This window comes from Pantherophis guttatus, chromosome 4 (genome assembly GCF_059756535.1).
Source record: "Pantherophis guttatus breed Tessera chromosome 4, ASM5975653v1, whole genome shotgun sequence".
NCBI classification, from domain to species: Eukaryota; Metazoa; Chordata; class Lepidosauria; order Squamata; family Colubridae; genus Pantherophis; species Pantherophis guttatus.
Window position 1 is genome coordinate 52734932 of NC_142066.1, and position 12002 is coordinate 52746933.

The 12002-nt window shown below is 35.8% G+C and overlaps 2 protein-coding genes across 4 annotated transcripts in view; one reads left to right on the top strand and one right to left on the bottom strand.

The window, feature by feature from the left end:
• MIEN1 (migration and invasion enhancer 1) overlaps positions 1-12002 on the top strand; it is a 29971-nt gene that overhangs the window by 953 nt on the left and 17016 nt on the right. Inside the window, exons 2-4 of one of the 2 annotated variants that reach the window (XM_034415832.3) lie at positions 1544-1641; positions 2351-2427; positions 3262-5056. In XM_034415832.3, coding sequence (XP_034271723.2) covers positions 1544-1641; positions 2351-2427; positions 3262-3345 — 259 coding nt within the window. In that variant the 3' untranslated portion in view covers positions 3346-5056. Of the gene's footprint in view, positions 1-1543; positions 1642-2350; positions 2428-3261; positions 5057-12002 lie in introns of those variants that run through there. The other variant, XM_087892195.1, reaches the window with a different exon arrangement.
• Positions 6532-12002, bottom strand: part of ERBB2 (erb-b2 receptor tyrosine kinase 2) — a 65518-nt gene continuing 60047 nt past the window's right edge. For both annotated transcript variants that reach the window (XM_087892194.1, XM_034415827.3), the window contains exons 26-27: positions 10311-10590; positions 6532-9910 (exon numbers count right to left, since the gene is read on the bottom strand). In XM_087892194.1, the coding sequence (XP_087748320.1) occupies positions 9522-9910; positions 10311-10590 (669 nt within the window). In that variant the 3' untranslated portion in view covers positions 6532-9521. The remainder of the gene's footprint in view (positions 9911-10310; positions 10591-12002) is intronic.

The following is a 12002-nucleotide window of genomic DNA, read 5'->3' on the forward strand; positions in this document are numbered from 1 at the left end:
AATAACATCCCTGTTATGAAAATACATGATCTCAAACCGTTAGGGTCACTCGCTAATTTTACATGCAGGGAGGGTCGATATGTATGCGAGTAAAAGTATTTTTCCAATAATTGTTAGAGACAGGGTGGATTTGAGTTAAATCGAGTTGATTTAAATCACGATTTAAATCATGATTTAAATCACTAGTAAAAAGGCTTGATTTAAATCAACTCGATTTAAATCATATTTTTTAAAGAGCAACTGTCATCTCTGCTACTCCTTTGACCCACTGTTGACTCACCGATAGTCCCAGTGTTGCAGAATATACAGCCTCATGCTACATAACTAAGCTCCATTTCATGCTGACTAAACTAAATTATTTATGTATCTTAAATAGAAAACTATCTTACGATAGATTTTTACCCCAAAAGTTTTTTATTAAAATAAATTCGATAAAAATCAAAAAAATCCGATTTAAATTTTAAAAAATCTGATTTTTTTTTATTTTTTCAAAAAAATCATTGATTTTTATCCACCCTGGTTAGAGATATCTCCAAAAAATTGGCACCAGTTGACATCTATAATTCTGTAACCAGAATTTTTTTCTTGTGTACACTGTAGTGAGACAGAATTTTGCCACTGCATGGTAGCTGGATTTGAGTCTTCGAGGAGAAAGCCTACATAAAAGTCATCTGTCCTCCCTGGCAATCTCTCTAGTAAGGGGAGAATATACACTGCTCAAAAAAATAAAGACAACCGAGATCTGAATGAATGAAATAGCTTTATTAAATACTTTGTTTGTTACATACAGTAGTTTTGTGTTCCCTTTAATTGTTTGAGCAGTGTATAAACTACTGTATGTAAAGAACAAAGTATTTAATAAGTCTATTTCATTCATTCAGATCTCGGATGACTTCTGCTTGTGTTCCCTTTATTTTTTTGAGCAGTATATATTGACCTACATACTCCATATAACTCACAGTACAATAAAACATGTGAGATACCCCAGTTAGTCTGGTTTATGCCATAAACTTTATGGTATAACCAATTCAACCTGCATTTTGACAGATTGTTAGGAACAGAATAACATCCCTTTCCGGGCTCTTCACACACCAAATCTTACTTTAAGAACAAATAACAGGGATTTAGTTTGGCACCTTGATGGTGGGAGAATGTTTATGTGTGCTTAAGGTTTATTTAGCCTATCTATCTATATTTTATCAAGCTCAGAAGCCAAATAACTAGTTTGTCTGGCATGGTTCAGAGTTTAATGACAGAAACTTGCCTAGAAAGCAGAATAATAGCATGAGTTCCTATATTTTATGTATCAATGTTGGGTGGGTTGTTTTTTTTTCTCCTTTTTGTAATATTTACAAAATATTGGAATCCAGCCCTTCATTCCAAAGAAAGATAATACGCAAACAGTACATATAATCTTTGTGAATTCTTCAGTCTCGAGGGAACCATATATAAAAATTAAATATTTTATTGCCTCCATCCAACATTCACTTTATTGCCCTATCTTCAACTTAACTTCTAACACCAACACTAAATTTATTTTCAGCAAGCCCTGTGGCTTTGAATCTGCCTACCTGGAACTGGCTAGTGCTGTAAAAGAAGAGTACCCTGATGTGGAGATTGAATCCCGTCTTGGGGGCACAGGTACAAGTTAGCATGTATGCTAATAAACAGCAGCAATTAGCAAGATCTCATTTGTGATATGATGGAATGAACACACTAAATCTGTGAAATTAATGTCTGTACATGTTCATTAGAGGAACACCAGTCTTTGGGCTGGTTGTACCCCTTAGAATTAGGGAACTAGCCTATGATCAGCCCTAGGAGCTTAGGAAAATAAAGTTCATACTCATGTTGATTAAAATGAGAAAGAAGAGAGGTGGTAGTAATAGGGAAAAAATATTATTATTTTTGTCCCTGTTTGCTAGGTCACCTATTGAACTCTCCTCTATATACAGTATATACTCATGGATAAGCTGAGAATTTGAGGTACTAAAATATATCCCTCAAATTGGGTTCAACTTATCTGTGGATGGGCTTATCCATATGTATATATTATTAAGAAATATCTGGTGAATTATTAAAGAACTCTAGATACTTTTGAAATGTTGAGCTTTACTGTATAGCCAGTAAAAATTTACTATGCTACAAGGAGATGAGTTGTCTTCTAATGTGTAGACTTTCACATGGATTGTCCACATCCGAGTAGGGATGTGTATATTATGCATATGAATATGAAATCTTGCTGTCACTTCATAGGTTGTTTTTTGAGAAAGGTGACACAAACAGGTCATTGATTCTGAATGGATGTAATATGAACTGAATTGGTTATAATGCAACATCTTTTTTTAAGGTACCTTTGAAATAGAAATAAATGGACAATTGATCTTCTCCAAACTTGAGAATGGAGGATTCCCTTATGAGAAAGACGTGAGTTCTTATTTTCCCCTGCTATTCCTCAATTCAAGCAGTTATTTTGGAAGAAAGCTTAAATATCTAAGATAATGGTCAAATTGTTCTCATGTAAGGTTTCAGAGATGAGCTCAGCAACATATTGTAGGATTGGACTAGTTTTAGTTAAAAAGTAGAGGACTGCTTAGATGCTGAAAATGGTGCTGATATTTGCTTTAGAAGTTACATTCATCCTTGACATTATTTGAAAAAATATTGTGCAGACATGCCAGGAATAAAATAGTATTGTTAAAAAAAAAAGTATTCTGAATTCATGGTCTCACCCAGATAAAGTGAGACCATTATTTTAATAGTATCAGTCACTTCCTCCTAAAAAATTACTGTTGTAGGCTAGCTCTAGTTATCCTATCCTACGGGTAGAATAGCTGTTGTAGATGTGATAGAAAAAAATTATCCCTTTTCTTGCAGTAGCTGCCATTTTCCTTCAAACCTGTTCCAGAGAGATGATAATACTGTAGAATAGATGGGGAGAGGGCACTTCAGGGAGGAGGAAGAAAGAAGTCCCTTGTAGAAATGTAAAACTCTGTTCACGCAACATGAGAGTTAAAAATTCTTCATTTTCAAGGTTCATGGGGAAAGAAATTATGTACAAGAGATTTATTTTCCCATCCTTGATTTTATTATTCATATTATAAAACACGTTGATATACTCCTGGCATTTCTTTAAAAGAGAGGTTTTTTTGCCCAATAACTTCAGATGGTGTTTTGAGAGTTTATTCTTTTTCACTCAGTAAGTCTACTGAAAATGAAAAAAAAATTAAAGAGTTTGTTTTCTCCATTTTGTCCCTCTAGCTCATTGAAGCCATTCGGAGGGCTAGTAATGGAGAGCCACTTGAGAAAATCACCAAGAGCCGGCCACCTTGTGTCATTCTTTAGTGTATTTTTTCCATTTACTCCATGTTCTCCACTTGCCCACCCTCCCTGAATCCTTGTCACGTTTGCTTCCAACTTTTGCTTCCAGTTTTTTCTTCCAACTTTAGCTTCCAATTTTTGATTCCAACTTTAGCTTCCAATTTTTTCTTCTAACTTTTGCTTCTGGTATTAATTCCATCACTAGGTAAATACCAGATCAGGACAGACATTAAAGTAATTTGGGTTGTTTACAAACAAGTAAAATAAACTAGAACTTAAGCCATATTTGGGAGGTGATTTAACAGGGCTTATTCAATAAAGTACCGGTAATCTTTTTTTCCATGAGAATTTAATGTAATTCATTTTTCTATGTTTGTGACACTAGCATGGGTTTTTCCTGCTGTATTTCTTTTAACCCCATCTGAATGAAGAGGAGTAAAACCTCACATTTCTTAGAACATCTAAGATCATTTAGCTTCTCTGCCTTTAAAACCTCAACTTCTGGCCATTCTCCTGCTCCTTTCCGGGGATTTAGAATGAGTTGGTGCCAAAACCTGACTTCATTTTGAAATCTGCAGGGTCAGAGTGAAGCTTGATAAGAAGTCTTCCCAATAGTCCTGTATAGGTACAATTGATGCTACAGCAAATGTTTTCAAGGACCACATATTTTAAGCAACATTTTGGGGATCAATGTTGCTAAAGGAGTCCTTCAAAATGAAAAACATCCTGCATATCACACTACATGAATGAGAATTAATCACAACAATGCTATTGCTCCCCTACCCAACTGCCAGAGATTTATCTTAGGCTTAGTGTTTCCCTAATTTTATGTAAAAGTCTGTTGAGATAACCAGGATGGTGTTGCTACACATGAGAAGGGAATGCTTAGATTCTAATTTCTTTTCTACACTACTCTGAACTTTTGCAAATGATCATCCTTCTAAAATATCCCCAAACTAGACATGATTTGTTGACAAAGAAAGTACTGCAGTTCTTTCGTGCTTATGTTCTGGGCCAAGTATGAAATTGAAAGTAATTCATAGTAGGACATTTGAAAATTATTTTGTGAGTGACTTACATTTATAGCTCAATTGTCTTTTTAAAAACTAAACTTGAACTTTTCACCCCACTCCCAGTAAGTATTTTTGTAGTTCAGTTATTTCAACAGTAAGTTACAAGTCTAACACTTCCATTGCAATCAGTGAGACTTAAGAGTTTCATTTGGATCAGAGTGTGAACCTATCTAACTTGAAGTGTTTACTTGCCAATAACAGTCTTTTTGATTAAATTGCAGATCTATATCTATTATACTAGTAATACAGATTTCATGACATGATCATATTGTGATAGTAAGTATTCTCATCAGTACATGTGGCAAACATTGAAATTAGAACATAAGTTATCAACCCTGTAACTGCATGTTTCACAGCTTATTTTGTAGGAATGAGCAATATAATTTCTTTTAGTTTTTACTTTACTGTCATTTTCACTGTACTATGATGCCTCTATCTTGTCTTAAGACTTGATTCTGATAATCCAATTTTCATCTTAGATCTATCAGTGAGTAATTCTAAGAAGTAATTGAAAATAATGCTGCTTATTGGCACCCTTTGCTGGGGCCAGACAGTGAAAGGCACGAATAATCTTCCTTCTTCCAGAGTCTTAATTTATATGTTTAAATTGTTGATGAGCCTCTATTTACTGCAATTTATAATAAAGGAGAAAATGCTAAAAAGCTTGCAATATGTTGTCTGTGTAGTGCTGCTAATCAATTAATTAGAGAAGCTTTTCACATTTGGGAAATAGCTTGAAAGAAATAAGATTGCTGTTTGCAAGGCATGATATGGGGCACGATTTAAAATTTTGCAATTTAGAATTAGAAAATTTGAACATTAAAATGGTTTTAATTTTTTTTTTAGTTTTTTTCCCTGTTAAAAATAGATAGTCTCAATTGCAGGGGTTTGCTTTCAGCATGAAACTTAAATCACAAGATTACCTGTATTTGCTTCTATTCATCGGTTGCAAAAAATCTCACTGGATCAGCCCAGTGGACAGTTCCTTTCACTGATACCATGCAAGAGATAGAAGGAGAGGGGAAGCCAGGGAGTTGTTCCAAAGAAAGTGTCTAGGTGCCATCACTGACCAAGGAAGAGATCCTTGTGCTAACAATCTCACTCTAAAAAAAAGTATTTTCCACATGTTCAAAAGTCCAGCTTCCATCTTGCACGTGCATGAAGTGAAAAAAAAAAATAAGGCTAAAACAATACATGAACACTTACATGCATATACATTATTCAGATCTGGCCTTAGGTTCTGGCCAAAGAATTGGAATGATTTATGTCTGTACTACAGCATCCATGCCTTGTTCCTATAAGCAATTTTTAATTACTAAAATGGTCAGTGAATAGAACCAGTGCACAGGTTAAGTCAGTGGTTCTCAACCTGTGGGTCGGGACCCCTTTGGGGGTCGAATGACCCTTTCACAGGGGTCGCCTAAGACCATCGGAAAACACATATTTTCAATAGTCTTAGGAATAATTTTATGGTTGGGGGTCACCACAACATGAGGAACTGTATTAAAGGGTCGCGGCATTAGGAAGGTTGAGACCCACTGGGTTAAGTGAAGAGAAGTCAACTACCCCATAATCTTTTTTTTTTTAAACGATACAAGTCTCCTTTTTACTGATCCTCAGTGTCATCCTTTCATCATTTATTGGCCTTTCTCCTCCCTCCCCCCCCCTTTTAAATAAATCTACAGTGTCTCTGCCTGATCTTTATTTTATTTATATCACCCCTTTATTTTTTATAAATAACTCAAGGTGGCAAACATATCTAATATTTTTGCTTAACAACCTTGTGAGGTGATCAGGCTGAGAGAGCGTGACTGATCCAAAGTCTAGTAGGGAAAAAACAACTAAGTTAGCTGCAATTTAGTTTTTCTAAGATGTAGTTATTAATTCAAGAGTACTATGTTAGTTCAGATCAATTGATCTGTATAATTTATATATTGAAGTTGAGGAAATTGTTTTATGTAATTGTTAAAACATAGAAATCTCAATAACATGGGCAAAAGGAATCATCCTCTCATTTTTCTGCTGTCAAAAGCATCTAAATTCTGCCAAAAGGGCAGAGTTTCTCTAGAGATTATTTGTGACCCTATATATGCGGGATTGAGCAGTTAAAGAAATGTCAGTTTAAGGGACAATAAAAAAGCTTCAACACAAATATTATAGAAAATGAAAACTATATTATACATTTCTCAGATATACAAATACTTATAACACATTTTTCATTTTTTTAAAAAAACCACTGACAGCTGGTACCTTTCAATGATCTAACTTAGCACCAGCTGGAAAACACAGGTTTCAATGTAAAGCAGGAGAATATGCAAATACAGTGAACATCGGAAATAGTAAACCATTCCCTAGAACAACTACATACACATTCTATTGTATTGATTTGTTTCTTATTGTCTTCCATAGATTTTGTAAACAGTATTTACAATTCCAAGACATTCTGTATATACAAGGAACAAGCTATACCAATCACACTACATCCCTTTACTCTTTAAGGATCTTCACCTAACCTACTGCCATCTGCAGCTTTCAGAATTGTTGACATACACAGCCATTTTAGATATTCAAATATCATAACAAAAAGGCATTTCTCCAGATCCTCAGACTTGTTCTCTGTATGTACATGTTGAAAGTGGTTATTTTTTTGTCAGCGTTGGGATGACCTGGTAAAGTTTTAATTTCTCTTGTCCTATTTCCTATAAATACATCAGAAAACAGTGCACTAATGTTAGCATCTCCATTTCATTACCCCACTTTCTTTTCAAATTTGATTTGAAAAGAGAGGAAGAAATAGATTTAGTTGTAATCACAGTATTTATTCAAAATGATTTTAGAAAAAGACCAAGACAACTCGTGACCTATTGAGTCACTGTTTCAGAGATATTTCCTTACTAAATGAACAGAAACAGAATGACCACTGGTGGGTAAAAAAGCAATGGAGTGGGATTAACTCCTGATTTTGTGTCAACTTCCCCACTGACTTTCCTGGTAGGAAGCTGGCAGGGAATACTGCAAATTAAAACCACATGACTACAACTAACTGTAGCAGTATGATGGCATGGCAGCATTGAAATGGACACAAAATTGCCAACTTTCAATCCCATGGGAGTCATGGGTCCCAAATTTGGTGTGCATTCTATATGTTAGCCCATTTGAGGTACATAGATTCAACAAGTTTAGCTTTGTGAAGCACTGTTTTGCCTAAGTGAAGGTTAAAAACAAAAGAATTTTAGCAGTATATAATAAACCTACAATCGTAACACATGGAATGGGAGATAGTGACTTACAGGAACCTTCCCCAATCTAATGCTTTTCAGACATATTACTCTTCCATTCCAACATACCACAGAAATACGGTCCTGGGATTCACTTAGATGTCACTAAGTTCACTTTAGAGACAAACCAATTATTTTTATATACAGCATTTTAGACATAATAGTAATAGTTAAAAGTTAATTCATTGAGGAAAGACTTCAATTAAAACAGAGGAAGTACAATCTGGAAGATAACAAATCAACTTTAACAGGACCATTGCTGGCATAAATATACACTGATTACGAATTAATTCTTTCAGAGAGTAAAAAATTAAGCACCCTTTAATCTGTGCTTAATGAAAAAGTTCCTTTATGTTGCTACATAAATTATACTGAGTAATTCTGTACTCTGTTTTGCACATTTTTTGCTCTAGCCTTGACTGCATGAGAGAAAGTAAGAGACTATGCAGAATATCAAAAATTCACTCACAATTTCTGACAAATCTTACTCAGTTATCTCTGGCTTCTGTGATTTAGAAGACATATCTGTATCTATGCACTTCAAACATACATTTGCCTCCGTCAACGCTGGACCCATTCGTAAAAGCAAGGCTCTTAGAAATCTATATTTGACATCCACTATCAGTCTGCCCTCTCATATACTGGAGGCATGTGTGCAGCTTTCACTTTCTTAAAAAATAAATATTTCAAAATCACTATTAAAGGAGGCATATTGTGCCTATGAAGAAACTAACTTCTACTATTGCCTCTAACTGAAGCAATATGTTAGATGCTTTTTGTCAGTACTCTTGGTACAAACTAGGAAGTGGCATGTCAAATATCATATAATATATATCAATTACTTTCTAATCCAAACATTCCCTTTCTGAATTAGCATCACTAAACTAAACTAAATACATTTGTTTTGGTTCCTCAACTGCCTCTTTTAGAAACTTCTTGTAATTTTAAAGACCATGGCAAAACTAATTTGTCACTAAGCAAAACTTTCTTTGTTCTAAGGTACCTTGTTGAAAAAACATAAATTATTTTGTTCTACTTTGCTATAATGGCATATTATTCCCACCCTAAGGTTGAAGAATATCTGTTTAAGCAATAATAAAATTTCCAAAAATCATGTTTTGCCCTTATTTTCCACTCTTCCTGTCAGTCCAAACTCCGGTAAGAATATTTTCGCTCTTCTTAATGTATTATAATTCCAACTTGCAATTTTTCAGGCCCTTCTAGTAGTCTGACCCTCTTATCTTGGAGCCCAAGACATTAAAAGCAGAGGCTACAGATGTGGTGAGAAGTAAAAGAGCACTCCATTCTGCTGAAGTACCCAAATGGCAGCTGAGCTGCTTGAATCGGAGGAATGTCACAGATGTAGTGCCTTACAGCCCAGAAATGGGCAGACTTCAAGTTTGCAGGATTTTTAACCTCTTTTTATTTAAAACCAGTGTCCGTCATCTGATACTTGGGGTGATGGAAATATACTTGGTGTTGCAAAATTCTGAGCCAACTAGTATGTTTAATTACTAGTACTATACTGACCAAAACTTGCAATCCAGCCAAACAAAAATCCATACTTGGACCCCAAAATTTTCAACAGCACATCTTAGGGTAGTAGCAGAGGGAAAATCTTGCTACTGCCAGTATTAATTAAGAGGGAGTAAAAAGCCATGCTATTCTATTGCAGTAGATCCAAATGTGCCCACCATCTTCTTTCCTCAGCTAGGAGATATGAGAGAAACAACCCTATTGGGCCTTAAAAGGACCATTAAGGCTTTAATCGGGTTCATCATGCCTGGGTTTGTATCCTGAGGTGTCTTGATTAGAAAAGTCAGTCTGACTGGTCATGAGAAATAGTTTTTTATGCAAAGTCCTTGGAACAGGTGACTGATTCTGACAGCCCTAAATACTCCAGGTTCTCTGCTGTTGGGGTTGGAGGAAACCCATTGGTAGCAGCAGGAGGAACAATGGAGGTGGCAAAGAATTCTGCTGGATTGCATTTAGGATTTTCTTGGTTCCAATAATAAAGGTTGTCAAAAGCTTGTGGTAAAGGGCTAGATGCAGGGACACTGCATGGTGTCAGGTACTCTGGATTTTCCACTGCACTGGTGAAACTCATATAGAATGCATTCTTTGGTTCCTTGACAAGCCCATTTTTGCCCATGTGCCTTTTTTGCTTTTCTAGTGTAGATCCTGGTAGTCGTAGGTTTTTGTTGGGTGGAAGGTTGTTTTCTGGTTGATTTACATACTCTACCAGGAAAAGAAAGAAAAGAATAAGAATAGTAAAATCCAGGTTGTGGTAGCTTGCATGCTTATCAACAAAAACTACTAACTGCACTCAGGACAAATGTTTTCAATCCAAATTTAATAAAGGTTAGAAACATACTTTGAGAACAGGCAGATCCAGTACTAAATATCTGAAATACTCAATATGCCATTATACAGAGAAAAGCTATGCAGTGCGTGGATACACATCTATCAGGATCTGTATAGGGTTGCTTAAACTAAACATATTTTCTTAAGATTGTGCTGCAGAGAAAAACGATGTATTAGCTTTAAGAATTTGCAAACTACATAAATATCCCAGGCACTGTTCTACCTTCAAAATCAAATTGCTATGCAGTCTTCCAATAAAGAGAATAGCACATACCTGGTATGATAGGCAAGCTTAATGGTGCAGCGTAGCTCTTGTTATCAGGATTCTCCTTTTCATTAACTAATGCACTCGTGGGATCTTCACTATAGCGCTGAACAGACGAATCAGGTGACTGCAATGGTGCTGAATTCTGCACTGCTTTGCTTGCTGCATAGTCTTCCTCATGCACGTCAGTGGTGATACTTTCTGACTCTTCAGAAAGGGATGGCCCCAAATATGGGTACTGAGGAGACTCCTCAGTCTCTTCTGTATCTATTTGAGTCTCTAGAACATTCTAGAAGAAAACAGTTCACAAGATCTTAAAAAATGGATGCTATAAGAGCATGCTGTGTGGATCTAGATAGGCATTTTATAGGAAATTTTGTAATTTGTATACACACACACACACAGAGATGGCTGTCTGCATTTATACACACACAGTGTGTGTAAATGCAGACAGCCATGTAATATATAAATGCATTTAGTATGTAAATGCAGACAGCCAGTTTGATCCAGTGATTAAGGCATCAAGCTAGAAAGAGATAGATCATGAGCTAAAGTCTGCCTTAGCAACAGCAATAGCATTTAAGACTTATATATCCTCTCTCACAGCCCTCTCTAATTGGGTTACAGAGTCAGTATATTGTGCCCAATAATGTGAGTCCTCATTCTACCAACCCCGGAAGGATGGAAGGTTGAGCCGGTCAGAACTGAACTTCTGGAGTGAGCAGTGAGTTAGTCTGCAATATTGCATTCTAACTATTCAGCCACCACAGCTAGGAAAACCAGGATGACTTTGGGCCAGTCACTCTGGGTCCAACTCACCTCACAGGATTTTTGTTGTAAGGAAAATAGGAAAAGGAAGGTGTGTTGAATATGTTCGCAGCTTGAATTATTTGTAAAATAATAAAGCCGTAGTTTACAAATTTGGGTTTAAAAAATGTAGTTTTTAACTAATATATATTCAAGTCTTCCACTTATCATAGCACAGAAAATTAGCAAAACAAAATAACTTGCAAGAATTTTGCTAAAAGCATGTCCTCCCCCTTGAACATACCTTATTGTGTATTATTGCTTTGTTTTTCAGTTCATAGACATAGCTTTTACAAGTAGATCTCCAGCCTTTTTGGACCTATGGGCATATTTCTCTGATATCTTCAGGTGAACTGTTGAGGGAACTGGACCAAACCTCCTCCTAGTTTCTGTGTGTAGGTTTGATGTTTGTGGTTTTATTATCCACACCATGTTCTAGTCTAGCAATCTCTGGAAATACATTTTTTTCTTTTTTTGCTGATTTTTTTTTCTGCTCTTGCCTCAAAGCAAAATTACGTACTGCAGACTTCAACTGCTTGGTGATACTGGCCTTTGATTGGCAGATTCCTTCCCCCCCCTTCCCCCCCATGCTTAGAAAGCAAGTGCCAATCTTTTTCATTATGCAGACAGGTAGCACTAGCTCCTGCCTATGATTCCATTGGAAGGAACATTAGAGATTATCTAGGCAAGTTTTTCACATTTGGCAACTTTAAGATATATGGATCTAGCTCCCTGAATCCCCCCGTTTCTGGGAATTGAAATCCATACATCTTAAAATTGCCAAATCTGAAAACATTGATCTAGTCTGATCTTCCACTCAGTTTGAGTTGCTTGTAGCTGGAAACAAGAACTCTTTTTATTGAGCTATTCAAGGAAGAGTTTTAAAATTTTGTT